At 44.0% G+C, this 17469-nt stretch overlaps 1 protein-coding gene across 3 annotated transcripts in view; it reads left to right on the top strand.

The window, feature by feature from the left end:
* The window catches only part of Galntl6 (polypeptide N-acetylgalactosaminyltransferase like 6), a 1046769-nt gene that overhangs the window by 1015675 nt on the left and 13625 nt on the right, over positions 1-17469 (top strand). For all 3 annotated transcript variants that reach the window (XM_057752992.1, XM_057752993.1, XM_057752994.1), the window contains 2 exons: positions 2853-2969; positions 12017-12166. In XM_057752992.1, the coding sequence (XP_057608975.1) occupies positions 2853-2969; positions 12017-12166 (267 nt within the window). The remainder of the gene's footprint in view (positions 1-2852; positions 2970-12016; positions 12167-17469) is intronic.

Here is a 17469-nt window from a genome sequence, read left to right on the forward strand (position 1 = left end):
ATAACTAAGGAAAACTATAATTATAGTTATCTATTCTTCTACTCCATCAAAGACTCAGAAGGATATAATATTATCTAAGTAAAAAGGAAGTACATTGTAAGCAACTTCCAAAACTCTAGAATTGACAGAGACATCTCACTGCCTGGAGAGTCACCTAAAGTTCTTCTGTAATGTTGTAGGCATCCATCAGCCCATAGTATCTGGTAAACTTTCTCATGAAGCAGGAAATTTCAGACAGTTTGGCCTATATTGTCAGTTTGTCAGTCACTTTCTTCTGTGTCCTGCAGAATGTCTTGAAGAATCTTTCATGAAGCAGGAACGCTGAAGGACTATCTCACCTTCTTTAGGCAACTTCAGGAGTCATTCTGTTGATGGAGGCTGCTCATTCATTCCTGGATGCCCAGACCTGAAATAATCACTCAGAAACTATATTATTTGCAATACTGTTTGGCCAATAACTTAAGCGTCTTTCTAGCTAGCTCTTATATCTTAAATTAACACATTTCTATTAATCAGTGTATCACCATGTGGCTGTGGCTTACCGGGCAAAGTTCTAGCGACTGTCTCCTTCAGCAGCTACGTGGCTTCTCTATGGGTCCTGCAAGTCCAGTCAAACAGTTCAGGCAAGAGAAGTTTCTTGCCCAAATGCTAATAAACTGCATGAGGAGCCTCTTTGATGCCCATCGTCATCTTGAAGTAGATTGGTGCTGCCAAGAGCAGACGTATCTCATTGTTGAGAAACAACTAAGTTCTTAAAATATTTAAATGCCATATTCTGTAAGTCTTTGAAAGGTTTGAAGAAGACCTAGCCATCTGAAATATATCACTGTACATCTTGAAAATCTAACTAACATGACTACAAGATTGACTATTATAGATGACTATCTATGAACCTGTATTTCTTAATTATACATTAAATTTTTAAATGAATTGCACAAACACAATACCTTAATCAAGAGCAGAAATATACATATAACAAAATTGACCTTAAATGTGTATCAATAAACCAAGATCCATACCAATGTAAATCTCTATAGCATATACCCTTTTAAACAAACATTTATAAACAATATTTCGGAATTGGGACATAGTTCTCTCCAAACTACTTCCTGTTTTTTGTTGAGTGAAGTAATTTTAGGGTTCATGCAGACCTTTGGGGGATATTGGTCCATCAAATCACATTAGTCTGGAAGGAATCCACAGGTTCTTGTCCTCTGTGGAAAAAAGAGAAGAATTTCTTTTCCAAAGCAACAAATCCTTAGACCCAAATTTTGAAGTCAAGATGCCTTTAAAATAAATATATATTGGTTTAGCTTAGCAACCCGTACAATAAAATATCTCTTTGCGTTTAGCTCATTTATAGTCAAAAATTCAAAGAAAACACAATAATATACATAATCCAGACTCTCTGTGTATTTTCCATCTTTATGTGGCTTATTTTTCTTAGTCTATTATTTTTTACAAGTTTAATATTTATTTTATTATCTTTACTCCTTTAACCTATGACTGTCTGTACTCTTTTATATTATAACTGTGTCTATACTCTCTTCTTCTTCCTCTCTCTCTCTCTCTCTCTCTCTCTCTCTCTCAAGTCTATGTATATTTATCCAACAATGTTACCCATTTAGAAGTCTTTTTCATCTAAATCTGTCTTTATTACACATCTGTAATCACTTTCTGACCAAGACTGCTTTTTAAAAAAAAGCTAAGTGGGCATGGCTATGATCAACTCTGCAACCCTGCCTGTTGACTCCGCCCAGTTCAACATGGTGGAGGTCTGTTTGCTGCCTCTGAGAGCCATTCTCACAGTCCCATTTTTAGTCACACAGTAGGTCTACGCTGCCATTAAGCAAGTTGTAGCACTCTCTACTCACAAGCCCCATTTACATGCTCCATAGACAGACCTTCAAAGAGTCAGAGGCCTTTGTGCTTGTGAACCAGGAAGCTGCTGTTTTTTCTTAAAGAAGCTGAGCAGTTTTTGCTGTACCTCCTTTGCAAACAGAGCCTATCTGAAAAAATGCAGTTAACAAGAAGCTGTGCTTGGCTCCCATTTTTGTAAATCTAGAAAACTTTTTTTTTAAACTTTCTTAGACTTTACAAAACAATTCTTGCCCTACTACAAGCTATGGTGATGATGCCAGCAGAGATTTGGTGGACACTCCAAGAAGAAGGATACTACAATGATCTGCCCCTGTCCAGGATCCACATCTGTCGCTGTTTCTGCTCTTGATATTTCTTCATTATTTCCCTTTAGTTACTTCTATTTCATATTAAGATAATAACTGGAAAGAACTGTACTATGAAATGTGTATATAATCTTCAGCTAGGATAGCTAATCCTCTTGGATTTAATTTACCATCTATGACAACATCCAATTGCAGCTGAACTAGAACCAGAAGTCACTGAAACCTGCTCAGAGCTGTGGAATGCTGGACGACCCCTTTCCTTAACCATACACCTCCCCTGTAACACCTGCCTGGATTCTCTCCCGACTGGGAGGGTAACAGTAGATGTGCTTAAAGTAGAATAGCAAATTTCATGTTAAGAACTCCCTAAGCAAGAATATGCTCTCATTGGAGAGGTCAAGGCTCTACCCCACTCCCTTTGCCACATCATCAAAGACTAACTTTGCTGCAAGAAGATGCAATTTTGCCTTTTGACTATGTCACGTTCTTCCACCTAGACTATGTTATATTTTATGTCCTCATTTTTCTAGACAGACCGCATGTAAATTCAAGGTGTCTTTCTAGTAGCGTCATCAAAAAGATTAACTGAGGGAGACCTTGATCCATCCTAGCATTGCCAGGGAGTAATGACACAGCCCCATGCTTCATGTGTTCTTCCTGCTACAGATTCGGAACCTGGCAGCAAACTTATGTGTGGACAGCAAGCATGGAGCCACGGGGACGGAGCTGAGGCTTGACGTCTGTGTCAAAGATGGTTCAGAAAGGACGTGGTCTCATGAGCAGGTGAGTCAGAAATCACAAGACTGGAGGCTAGCAGGGGACTAAGGATATCAGGGAAGGACAGAATGGAAAGAAGCCTTTGGGTGGCACATTGGGACTTGGGTGAAGTCATGGTTTGTCAACAAACAGATCCCTAGTTAGTGAACATGGCCCATTTCTGCTTCTGTCCCTTACCAAAGGAACTGTGATAGTCAACCAAGACAGTGGGTAAACACACATTTCAACTTGGGGAGCAAGAATTGGTATCATAGCTCAGCCAGGGAAGCGCATGCCTTGCACACATGAGAACTGGAGTTTGGTCTTTTAGAACCCACATTTTTGAGGTTGAGCATGTGGGCATGTGTTTATAATCCCAGGCCTGGTGAAACAGACACTGGCAGATCAATGGGGATTGCTAGCCCACCAACTTAGCCTACGTGGTGAGTTTCAGGCTAGTAAGACTATCCAAGAGAAAGGTAGACAGGACAGCAGCTAAGGAATGATACTTAAGGTTGTCCTCTGACCTCAACGCTCGTGTGCATGTTCATGCATATGCACAGACACCCCCCGTGCACACACACAAAAAAAAAAAAAAAGAAAGAAAAAGAAAAACTTTAGAATGAGAGTTGAATGTGGCAGCTATTTTGAGGACAGTGGTGATCAGTAATAAAAAGCTAAAACCACAAAGAGAGAAGTGCACATGGGGATAAATGAAAACAAAATAAGCTTAGGTATTTAGCTCAGTGGTAGAGTCCCTGGGTTCTGTCCTCAGCTCCAAAGAAAAAGAAAAAGAACAAAGTCTGTGGGAAATGGCAAAATGAGGCCCATTATTCTGTGTGCTGACCTTTGCCTGAATGTGCTCCTGGGTCCGTGTTGGTGCACACATCTAGGCACATGCACAGAGGCCAGCAGAAGGCACCGCATTTCCTCCTCCAGCACTTGCCACCTGTTCTTTGGAGGGTCTCCCCAAATTCTGGGGCTTTCATTTTCCCCTAGGCTGTAAGTCAACAATCCCTAGCCACCCCTGTGTCTCTGCCACACTCCCTCAGAGCTGGAGGCACAGGCCAGTGCAGGACTCTGGAATCCATATTCTGGCCCGCCTGGTTACGCAAGAATACCCCTTGTCCACTGGGCCCTCTCTCCAGCCCCTGCATAGTAACTCTGAAACCCAATTTTTTATTTTTATTTTTTTTAAAAAAAAGAGGTAGTAAACTCCTTCAGTGTGACCTCAGCTTACTGACTTCCTACAGCAGCGGTTTTCAAAACAAACCAGGAGAGAGTTGGGGAATTCATGCAACAAAATCTTCTAGTAAAGGGCTCTGTTTTGTGTTTGAGACTTCACTGAACTTTAATTTTTCCTCCTGGCTGTGTATCAAAAGTAATGCATGGACATCTTGTTGCAATCACAGTTTTTAGTCATGCATGGGAAGGACTACCCAACACAGACTTGATAGGATATTTGCAGACAATGATGCATAACTGTGATCGAAAGGCATTTCAGGGCAGCTCCAGTTAAGGAAAGTGTGACTTATAATCTAATTTAAAACTGAAAAGTCTCTAGAAAGGGTCTCTCCTGAAACTGGGTTACCTGTGAAAGAGCAATGACAGTGTGAGGGACTGTACGCCCCTTCGGGGTTTCAATTTTGAACAATGCAATATTTCAGTTAGGAAATACAAGATGTTTTCCACAGATTCCACAAGACTCAATAGCTATTGTCCAAGTTACAAAGAAAACAGCTGATACATATAGCTGAAGCCTTTCTCCAGCCTCCTTCCCTGTGCAGAAGGGAAAAGCCCCAGTCAGCGCAGTATGTGCTCACGGTGTTCTCTGTTTCACAGAATGGACCATAGTAACTGTCTTTGGGAAACAAAAGGAGTCAGCAAACATTGTCCCTGCCAGCATGACTGTAGTTCTATAACTATATTCCTCAAATGTCCGCCTTGAACACTGACCAGGAGCAGGCTCAGTTGGAGCATCCTTGTGCTTTGTGTGTGCCTAGAACCCAGACCGGGGGTAGGCTGGGCTGGAGCTTCCTTGTGCTTTGTGTCTGCCTAGAACCCGGACCGGGGGCAGGCTGGGCTGGAGCTTCCTTGTGCTTTGTGTCTGCCTTGAACACTGACCAGGGGCAGGCTGGAATGGAGCTTCCTTGTGCTTTGTGTCTGCCTAGAACCCGGACCCGGGGAAGGCTCGGCTGGACATCCTTGTGATTTAGGGAGCTTCTTTAGCTTATGCACACATTCACACAAAAAAATCTTGACCAAAATGAGCAATGACCCCACCCAACCTAAGATCCTTAAGGAGTTGTCCAAGTACACTTCTCCCCCCCCCCCCTTTCTCTTGCTGCTCCTCCTCGGTACTGGATTGCAGTCAGAGCATCTGGATGCAGGGAAAGCAGCAAGTTCCAAAACCAGTCAAGAATAAATCCCATCAGACAACACCCGACATCTTCTGACACCCTCTAACCAGTTACTTAACCATTGATGTCCTAGAAAGATAGAAAGAAGGCCTTACAGTCAGGCCAACATGGATTTCACGTGAAGCCAAGTAGCCTTGATCAATTCTTTTAGGCCAGAGGTTCTTCATCATTAAACAAGGGCTACAACTTATATGGGGTTTTCTGAGAAGAAATGATGCCTGAGATGTAACCTTAATTCAACCATGAAGCCAACACAGTCACTGTACTTTTCCTTTTGTCTTCACACACACATACACACATACATACATACACACATATACACACACACACATGCACATACACACACATGCACACACACACATACATACATACATACACACATATACACACACATGCACATACACACACATGCGCACACACACACATACATACACACATATACACACAAACACACACACATGCACATACACACACATGCACACACACATACACACACACATGCACACACACATACATACACACATATACACACAAACACACACACATGCACACGCACACACACATACACACACACACACACACCACTCTCTCGGGTTCAAGGTTGCTGCGACATGGGTGCATTGATCCTTTCCCTACATAGTCGTTCACTCCAACATACCCTGCAGGGTGGACAATTACCAGAACATTCTGGAGCTCTAGGATGCGGCGATAACTACAGTGTCAGGTGGGAACTCACTGCCTTCCTCCTCCTCTGTGTCTGATAGGCACTGCCGGGTGTTGCCGAGCTAGTCTATCAGAAAGACTAGCATTTGGAGCAGTTAGGAAGAATGGTCGCTAAAATTAAAAAGGGAAGCTATAAAGGAAAACTTCGTCCTTTGGGCTAAATTTATCTCCTTTTCTCAGCCCAAGCAGAAAGCAAACTTAGATAGCTTATGGGGGATACACGTCTGAATACCTGACCCATGTTTAATATTCCTAAACAGGAAAATTCCAGAATGGAGTATGATATGTCCTGACTTTATTTGATAGGTAAAAAAGGAATACAAACAAACTGAAGTATATTGCATACTTTCATTGATCATTATTTACCTTAGGCTAAAGTGCAAAAATCTATGGCATGCAATCTTTAAAATGGTCACCAGAGGGCAGCACTAGACAGGAAGAAAAAAACACAGGCAATTTGTGTGTGTATCTATATCGCTGCAGTCTCTGGAAATCTAAGGCTGGAACTGCGCGTAGATTAAAGGTTGGTGGGTGGAAAAACTTGAATCTGTGTCGCCAAATACTTGCCGACGTGGTACAGGTAATTCATTTCACACTAATTAATGTAAGCCTCATTCAATGTTTTTGCTTAAAGACGTGTAAGTCATAATTGACTCTTTTACATTTATATTAAAACTCCTGAGAAGTACATCAGCCCAGGAAAATTATAGATATTCGTTTTCTTTCCAAAGCAGTCAAACTAACTGAATGAATAAACAGACTTGTTACAAAGGCAACAAAGAAAGGTCCCCTGAAGGCCGCCTTTCTCCAGGAAACAGTTTGCTGCAGAACGTTATTCAGGACTAATCCGGCTTCTGTGAGGGAAGCAGGCGTATGATTCATCCTTCCGGGGTCATCCGCTGAGTCGTTTGATACCACCCTAGTATTGTGTGTTGGCTCCCAGTGTCCTCTAGGGAACCAGAAAGAAAAATTAAAATAGATCCAAATAAGAATGTAAGCTGTGGTGTGGGAGGCAACTCCCCAACTCCCGCTATGAGTACGGGGCGGGGCGGGAGGGGGCGGAAGAGAGGAGGCCAGGCCTGGCCTAGTTTGGCTGTTCTCTCTGCAGGCCCAGCAGCAGGCTCTGGGCTCTTGCCTGGAGGAAGCTTTGCAGGCCTTCCCGTCCTGCTGAGAAAGCAGACTTTCTCTTTCCAACAGTCTGGAGGGGAACACAAGCAAACAGAAATCCAAACAAGTCAATGCATGCAGAGAAAGGACACACGCCTTTCGTTGGGGGATAAACAATCTCAATACACATTCTGATGAGTACACACTGCAGGGAGAAACGTGTTATAACTCAGATTTCTGCAGACTCCGTAACGAAATATAACTGCCCACTGAGAGGGAAAAAAATATCTTTCAATTGTCTCATCGGGTTGCCAGATTAAGATAAGTGTATTTATTTGCAGCTCCAATCTGGAGGTTTTATTTGTATAATACGATACAGTACAGACCCCAGCAATGTAACACACAGCACACAAATATGAAAGCAAGGAAATAGGTCATGACTCAAAAATAAATGTTTTAAAGAGTTGCTCAAAAGAAGAAAGGAGGAAAATTGACATCCATTTACTTTTAAAAGAATGATTTGAGTTTGAAAAGAAAACAAAAAGCATCATGGACTTTTATTAAGAAAATCTAGAGCAGGGTGATGGTGGCACAGGCCTTTAATCCCAGCACTAGGAGGCAGAAGCAGGCAGATCTCTGTGAGTTTGAGGCCAGCCTGGTCTACAAGAGTTAATTTCCAGGAAGGTTCCAAAGCTACAGAGAAACCCTGTCTCAAATAAAAAGGAAGGAAGGAAGGAAGGAAGGAAGGAAGGAAGGAAGGAAGGAAGGAAGGAAGGAAGGAAGGAAGGAAGGAAGGAAGGAAAAGAAAATCTAGATACTTCTGGTTAGTAAGAACCGCCCAGGAGTAGGAAGCAGATGTGAATGTCACTGAAGCCGCCCAGCAGTAGGAGGCGGATGTGGATGTCACCGGAAGCCCTAAACAGTGAGGTGCTTTCACAATGCGTTTGCTTACTTCTGCTCTCGAGAAAATATGTCTAATTAATGATCTGTTTGACACGACCATTGGGGAAGACAAATGGTAACCGTAAACATTTCAAAGACATAAGCGAGGGGAAAATAATAGTTATTGGAAGGTGCAGAAAAATATAACAATTGGCGTGATTTGAAGATTTATCACCTGGGGCCCAGGATTGCAATCACCAGATAATAATAAGAAGAATAAAGCAGAAAACCTTATGAAAATTCCCTTCTAGCAATCAATCTACAAATGCAGGAGAGATCATCACCCTGCAATAGCAAACCCAGAAGCAGGAAACAAGTCGCGTAAGTGTTCCCAGATACAACTGTGAGAGTAGATGATGTCTAAGAGACAGATTCGCTGTCACGCGGGTGTTATTTGGGCCTTAATGGGTCCATTTAATGAAAAGCAGGAGAAAATGGAATAAAAGAAGCTGGGACACTTGAGGCAGAAGTCACATCTATCAAGTGAAGGTCTTCCTTAGGTGGGGGTTACAATTCCTTTCATCTTTAGGTTTCTGCATATACAAAACTGAAGACACAGAGAGAGAAGCAGGGCACATAGTCCCACCCCCTGCCATGGAGAGAGACAGTTTTCTCTAAGAGTGTAGCCCCTGGTAAATCGGTCACCCTCACTCTGGTGGAAGACTGTTTGGGTGGCAGGGGGTGAGGGGACCTAGGAGGAGGAGGAGGAGGAGGAGGAAAAAAAGAAGAGAACAAGAATGTCGGGGGGGGTAGAAAAAGGAAGAGGAAGCTGAATAGAAGCATGGGAGTAAGCAGTGTCCTTCCACAGCCTCTGCCGCAGCTCCTACCTCCAAGCTCCTGAGTCCTGTCTTACCCCCCCCCCACCGATGATGAGCCTGTAACCTATAACCAAATGAAGGCTCTCCTCCCGAAAGTTAAACAAGTAGATAAAAATTTTCAAAAAGTCTAGTTGACTACAAGAGGCAGGAGTGTGGGCAATACGGACAAGGAGGTTGGTAGGTGGTAGAGGCACAGATCACGGAGTGTGCTTCCCTTGAAGAACAAAGACGTGAGTTCAAGCCCCAGAATCCACTTTAAAAGCCAGGTTTAATGGCACACACACTTTTATTCCCAGGACTGAGGAAGTGAACCACTCGTGAGGAACGTTGGAGCTCACTGGCTGTCAATGTAGCCAATGCAGCAAGTCCCAGCCCAGGAGACACGTTAATTTTAAAACAAAAGTGTACAGTGACTAAAGAATAATACCTATGGTATTCCTCTGACCTCTGAACCCCCATGATCGCACATGTGTGCACCAAACACACGTGCTTGTATATACAGAGAAAGAGAGAGAAAGAGAGAGAGAGAGAGAGAGAGAGAGAGAGAGAGAGAGAGAGAGAGAGAGAGAGAGAGGAATGTGGGAACGAAAGCAGTTTATTACAGTAGTCCAGACAAGAGATCTTGAGAACAAGATTTGTGAAGATTCAGAGGGTGAAACTTGTGGGAGCTGCGGGCTGCATTCCTGCCACCCCAGCTCCTGGTCGCCTGGCTAGCTTATGCCCCGAAATAACAACACACAAACTGTATTCTTTTAAACACTGCTTGGCCCATTATATCTAGCCTCTTCTTGGCTAATTCTCACGTATTAATTTAGCCCATTTCTAATAATCTGTGTAGCACCCCAAGGTGTGCTTACCAGGAAGATTCTAGGCTACGTCCATCCTGGGTCGGAGCTTCATCGCATCTGCCCCAGAGAGGAGAGCTATCGAGTCTGAGCTCACTTCCTCTTCCTCCCAGCATTCTGTTCTGTTTACTCCACCCACCTATGTTCTAACCTATGAGGGCCAAGCAGTTTCTTTATTTTTTAACCAATGACCTTCCTCCATCAGAAACTAATTCCAGAAATGCTTATGCGACCAAAGTGGCAAGTTGTGCCGTAGTGGTATAGTCATTGCCTAGTGCACGTGAGGCACTGGGCTCCATCACCAATACTGCCAAAGACGAGGCACAGTGATCAGATTTGACAAGTCATTAGATGAGGAAAGTAAAAGAGGCAAAAGTTCAAAGACTTCATGGCTGACATTACAGCCAACTAGAATAACTCAAAGGAGAACAGACTAGCCAAGACATGAAAATCCAGGAAGCATAGGATAGAATGAGTTTGATGAGTCTCCTAGGAGACCCAGTGGGAAAATCCTCCCAGGGGCTACACACAACATGGTTGATGGGTTTTGAGCATTTTGGTGAAAGCTGGTCTGAGGGGATTTAAACCCAAGCAGGAAAGGAGAACACCCTTGGTAACACCATGTGGAGTGGACAGATGAAAGGGTACAGACAAGATGGTTACTGTAGAGGAGACGGTACTTCAAAAGTCATGGAAGCAGCATGCTTGGAAGAGAGCTCAAACTTAGGAGCATCCCAAATAGGCGCTTTTCCTGTATGGAAGACCTAAGAGAACAAAAGACAAAGAGAGAGGTGGGGGAGGGAGAGAGAGAAACCGAGACTACACAACTCTTGTTCGTGACTCCGTCACAAACGCTAACCCTTGTCCTGTCTGGCCTGGCTCTTGTCCTGCCTGCCTTTCAGGGGCACAGAGCATAGACATTCACCTCTCCTCAGATAGGTTTCTTGCATGTATGGATTTAAATCATTTCTTTTCCTAATTTAAATCACTTAACCTAGTCCTTTCAATTGTTTCAGAGTCCCACCACTTAACTGTTTTCTCTTAGCCATCTCTAGACTTGCCCTATCTCTAGGTAGGACCTGAAAACACACCTATCTGGAAAGCCAAGACAGTGGCAAATGTATTTAGGTGATTCTGGCCCTGCACACTGTTAGCTCTTTGCCAATAACACGTCGTCCCTGACAGCTCTGCTTCACACCACTGTCTCCTCCTAGAAGCCTCCTCGAAGAATCACATAACCTACTGAACCAGACCCGGAAGAAATCCCAAGGCTTCCCTGGTCCATCTTCCCCTTCAGCTAAGGACTTTTTTGGATGGTACCCTACAAATGTGGTTCAGTTCAAGTAACTCAAGAAAAGACTCTTTCCCAACGGGAATGTTGTCTGTCAATTTAACACATTGTAAAGTTGATTTAGGACCGCATAAGTATTAATATAGAGGAAGATGGATAACACAGGTGAGACTAGGAAGCAATGGACGGCATATTGAAGCATTAAGTGGAGTTGTGGTATCCATCACTCCATAAAACTCGTGTTTCAGGTTGGAGGTGAGGGACCTATAAGCGTGAACTGGACTTCCTATTGTGAATTACAATCCAAAACTGACTGTATCACCCCACAGAATTGCTCTTACCTATGCCAGAAAATTAATTTGCCTATTCTTTACTTCATTGAGTTCGGCTTTCCATTCAATTGGATTTTTCAAGGTGCGAGCATCAATCCAGCTCAACTTGAAGTCTTGTCCTTTGGCAGTTAATCTGCTCATTAGGCCAGCGCCGCCATCCTTGATCCAGAAACACTTTATCTACATGATAAATGCCGAGAGTTCTATTAACGGCTTTTCTTCTCCTCTCCATCCTTCCACCCCCCCCTCCCTTCTCCCTCTCACCTCTCTCATCGTTCATCCTTCCCTCCTCTTCCTCCACCTTCAAAATACCTTTCTCTCTCCCTCCCTCCCTTCCACCCCTCCTCTTGTCCCTTCCTTACCAGTCTCTAATTGAAAACTTCTCATTTGCATGTTTACCCGTCTGGACACAAGTAGAGCGCCGTGCCGGCACTTTGAAGCATCGCCTTTTCAACCCCTCGGTTGTACAGAGACAAGCATGCCCCTTGTATTCACAAGCCGGGAGCTCCACATTGTTACCACACCTCTGCGCATGCTCCAGAACCTTCCCGCCCATTGAACTCACCGCAGCTTCTCTGCTCCTGTTGTTTTGCTAGCTCTTTACTTTCGGGTGGAGAGAAGATATCCGACCTGGCGAGCCTCTGCACACCCGAAAATTCTGCTTCGATGCCATCTCACACAGCAGCCCGGTCACACTCTATGACTGTCACGGCATGAAAGGGAACCAGCTCTGGGGATACCGGAAGGTAAGGGTCGGTGCTGTGGTCATTCTCAGATTGCCATATATACTTGTTTTGTTTTGTTTTACTTTGGGGGGGTCTCCCCCCCCCCAAGTTCCCAGCTTCCAAATAAACACATGAAGGCTTATTCTTTATTATGAATGCCGGGCCTTAACTTGGCATATTTCTAGTCAGCTTTTTTTTTTAACTTCAAATAGTCTGTCTACTTTTTGCCTCTAGACTTTTATCTTTCTATATACCCTTCTTTACTTTTTACTCCGTGGCTGGCTGGGTGGCTGGCTGGGTGGCGGCTGGGTGGCTGGCTGGGTGGCTGGCTGGGTGGCTGGCTGGGTAGCAGCTGGGTGACTGAGTGGGTGGCCTCTGATGTTCTCCTTCTCCTTCTCTGGTTCCTTGGTCGCTCTTGCCAGATTTCTCCTCCTATTTATTTTCTCTGCCTGCCAACCCCACCTATCCCTCTCCTGTCTAGCTACTGACATTCAGTTCTTTACCACACCAATCAGCTACTTTAGACAGGCACAGTAACACAGCTTCACAGAGTTAAACAAATACAACATAAAAGAATACAACACATCTTTGCATCATTAAAACAAATGCTCCACACAATAAACAAATGCTCCGCATCTTAAAATAATATTCTACAACGGTCATGACTTCAGATTGGCCGGCTCTAGCAGTTGGTTAAAACCACGCTATTCTAATCCCAAGTGTCGCCTGGACATATACACACACACTCAGCTCACGCATGTGGAGGCCACCACGACAGGGGGAGATGCAGCGGGGAGTCTGCGCTTTTGTCCTCACGTGTCTTGTGTCGCGTTTCCCAAGCAGTTACACCTGAAAAACGACTCCAGGTCAGTAGTAACACAGGGAAGAAGTCAAAGCTCAGCCTGATCAACTTGGGATAAAAAGTGGCCACACATCAAATAAGCAAATACACTTATATATGATTCTTAAAAAACCTGTCTCACAAGACACATACATTAATACATATATTCATTTATTGCATACCCCTGGCTATTGCATGACAGCTGTCTGGCTAAAACAATAGCGTTCATACACACACACACACACACACACACACACACACACACACATATATATATATAATCATGTAGATATAATTCTAACACTTGGACAAAAAATAGCCCGTTTTGTGATTTGGCCAAAAGTCTTTCCTGATATATTGAAGGCAAACCTGATATATTGGGGAAACCTAAAATATAAGAAACTACAAGATAATTCTTAATGAGAGAAATAGTTTTAAAACAAATATACTTAATAATAGAAAATAATTTTGAAACAAATATAGACTCGTGTTTATTGAGTTAATTAAACAATTATATTTTTTAAGTATTTTCAAGTATTATTTTTATGTATTTCCCAGCCAGGGAGCCAATGTTTTCTACTTACTATTTTGTGCTCTGCACAATCCAGACTTATTTGGACTATCAGGAAAATGTACCTAGTTCTTTATCCAGGAGCATGGCTATCGTGCGACAAAGGCCAGCCAATATTCCCCAGATTACAGAAAACTGGAGGGAAGAGGCTGGTGGATGGGCACTGATTGGTGTGGGCAGAAAGGCCAGCCAATATTCCCCAGATTACAGAGAACTGGAGGGAAGAGGCTAACGGATGGGCACTGATTGGTGTGGGCAGTGGCTATAAATGTGCTTCTTCACTTCATGAAAGCCAGAACACTGGCTTCTGCCTCTTGAGGTGGGTACCCCAAACCAGACTCACTCAGAGCAGGCTTGACTGGACTGTTTATTCCACACATCAACACCTCCCGAGGACCCAGCAGATGTTTCCTGTATCTCCAGAAGAAGCACACAATGTCAGCTGTTGCATCTGACAAAGCAATTTCAAAGTTAAATAACTAATGAGAAGATGCTCTCACAAGTACACGGGAAGAGAATTGCTAGCTGGGTTTTTTGGGGATTTTTTGTTTTTTGTTTTTTGTTTTGTTTTTTTTTTTTTTTTTGTAAAATGTGTGATTGATTAGTCTTGTCAAACTCCCGCTATTCGATACAATATTGTCTACATGGAGTCGGGTAGGGTAGGCCTTTTTTCTCCAATAGTTATTTTCTGACCTTTAGGATGATATTTTCTGTATACATCAATAAAACACCAGCCCTCCCTCACAGGCTGGAGCTTTCTAATGAACAGAAACAGAGCTTTCTCATTATTGGACGTTTACAGAATGAGAGACAGACCACTCAATAATACGCAATTAAGCCCTGAAAATGCAGTTGTTTTTATTAGGGAGCTCACAAAGGCTTGCAGATGGATCAGACCGACTAATGCATGTGCCCACAGAGCTCCCGGAGAGGGGAAACCAAGCTGCAGTGATTTCCAGCAGTAGCTCGTATGAGCTTTAACACTGCAAACCTTTCCAGTATCCGAAGGGATCGGTGAAAGATAATCACTAGATGCGCCTATGATCTGGCTGGCTTCTTAGGTTGGTTGCAGCACTCAGCAAGAGGTTGCACTCTGCATATTTATATAGCAAGCAAGGTATTTATACAAAATCAGGAACATGCTGAAGGCTTAAAATGGGAAGTTTCTGAAATATCTCATCTTGGTCGATGACTCAGACCTATACAGCACACCTGTTTTGGAAAATTCAAGAGCTGCTACCTAGAGAGAGAAAAAAAATCAGACAGAGAGCTCTCTGGAATGCTGCCTTCCCTGTCCAGTTGCAGCTCTTGGCCTCAGGAAAGGGGGAGTGGTCTATCAGTTCACTAATTCTCTGAGCTGTTTTGGAGTGCCCCCCTTTTTATTACCCTATTTTAAATTAGGTATCTATGGATCGGCCTAACGGGTCATCTCCTGATCACCGAGGGTAATCCTCAGGACCACTTCCAACTGAATCCCCGTAATCACTTAGGTGCCATTGTGTGGAATGGTACAGAGAAAGATACCAAGGCTGGCACAACTGTGACAAAGCCAGCATCCGAACTCAGATGAATCCAGCTCCGGAGTCTCCACTCACCCCCTGGCTGTGCTCTTAAGAAACGAGATCAGTAATTCCCAGGAAAGGTCCCCAGGGTTTACCGGATCTAGCGCTACAGACTCCAACTGATCTTTTCCAAGATTACATGGAGATTTCTTGGAGAAAGAATTTGGTCAGTATCCGCCTCCTTTGAACAGATCAAGGATGTGGTCAGACCTCACTTCCTGTTCCATGATCAGCAATTAGCTCTCAGCTATTCTTAGATGTGTCTCTTTGCTACCCCAGGAGAGAGGGGCATCCCTATTTTACGATATCGTAACCATGGTTGTACAAGTTTCTCAGAAGAGCCTGTGAGACAGGAATCCTTACTTTGGTTCTCTTTTGCCACCAGGGGGACCCCTGTTACAAGAGCAGCAACCCCAGTAAAAGTGTTTAAACCACCATTCAACAAGAAACTCTTCTCCCCTTCAGTCCCCACATCTGTCCACATCTGGTCAGTCACTACCACTTTTTATTCTTTTTCCCCAGTCATATCCCCATATCCCCCGTCTCTCTCACACACCTCTCTCTCTCTCTCTCTCTCTCTCTCTCTCTCTCTCTCTCTCTCACACACACACACACACACACACCTCTCTCTCTCACACACACACCTCTCACACACACACACACACCTTTCTCTCTCACACACATCTCTCTCACAAACACACATGCACACACACCTCTCTCTCTTACACCTCTCTCACACACACCTCTCTCTCTCTCTCTCTCTCTCACACACACACACACACACCTCTCTCACACACACACACCTCTCTCACAAACACACATGCACACACACCTCTCTCTCACACACACACACACACCTCTCTCTCTCACACACACACACCTCTCTCACACACACACACACCTTTCTCTCTCACACACATCTCTCTCACAAACACACATGCACACACACCTCTCTCTCACACACACACCTCTCTCACAAACACACATGCACACACACCTCTCTCTCACACACACATACCTCTCTCTCACACACACACATGCATGCATACACACCTCTCTCACACACACATGCATGCATACACACAGGCGCGTGCACACACACACATACACACACCCTTTGCCACTGCTCTGTCTCCTGCTCTGACTACCACCCTTACCACATTACCCTTGGATCACTCAAGGGCTTCCTAAAGGATCTCCCTGCCTTTCTCATAGTCAGCCTTGTTCAATGGTCATTACATTTCTCTGTTCTCAATGCAAATTGGTTTCTCACTGAGTATAAGAGACTCACTTCACCTCGCAATTCTCATCAAACCCTTCAGTATCTGGTCAACACAGTGGTCGGGCCTTAGTCTTAGTCAAACTTACTATAGCCTGGACAGAGTGGGAGCGCACAATTGACTTTCTAGTACTCAGGAGGCAGAGGCTAGAGGGGTGCCAGGAGTGTAAGACCAGGCTAGCCTAGACAAAGTGGTCCAGCCTACACCTTGGGAGCCAGGCCTGCAGAATCAGACCCTGTCTCAACGCAAACAGGCCAAGCTTATGGCTAGTTCATCTTCACTTTAGTTTCCTCTTTGCTCTAACAGACACAGTATCTACCTGATAAACCAGGGAGAGCCTGTAGCTGAATCTCTGGCTGTAAGACCGAAACTCCATCTGCGTGGGTGACAAACACACGCTTCCCATTGACAAAAGTGTCAAAGTGTGACCTGGCATGCTACGTCACTGAAGCAAACCCATGCTGAGTGGCACTGGCTTGCTGTCATCCTTGTCAGGCTGAAAGCTGTCTCCCATAGCCTCCTCCTTTTACGTAAACATTCTTCTGATGGCCTATAGCATATGTCTAAATTAAGAATTTGAGCACAAGGGCTGGAGAGATGGCTCAGAGGTTAAGAGCACTGGCTGCTCTTCCAGAGGTCCTGAGTTCAATTCCCAGCAACCACATGGTGGCTCACAACCATCTGTACTGAGATCTGGCGCCCTCCTCTGGCGTGTGGGCATACATCAAGGCAGAATGTTGTATACATAATAAATAAATAAATCTAAAAAAAAAAAAAAGAATTTGAGCACAAGTCATTTATTTGAGAGGTGGCTGCAAAAAAAAAAAGTTTTATAAATGAGTGTGTGTGATCCTAAAGTTCCTACTGTCTTACCAAGTAGCCCAATAGAAAACAAACTAATAGACATCAACTAACTTAATCTACATTACAGAGTAAGCCCACAGACACCACCACTTATCACTACCGAAACTCCCCTCCAGGGGGCAGGGCTGAAGGGAACACACCTATGATCCTATCAGGAGGCAGAAGCGGCAGGATTGCCAAAAGTTTAAGGCCAGCTTTGTTCCGTA

The sequence above is a fragment of the Chionomys nivalis genome, chromosome 20 (assembly GCF_950005125.1).
Source record: "Chionomys nivalis chromosome 20, mChiNiv1.1, whole genome shotgun sequence".
Classification (NCBI taxonomy): domain Eukaryota; kingdom Metazoa; phylum Chordata; class Mammalia; order Rodentia; family Cricetidae; genus Chionomys; species Chionomys nivalis.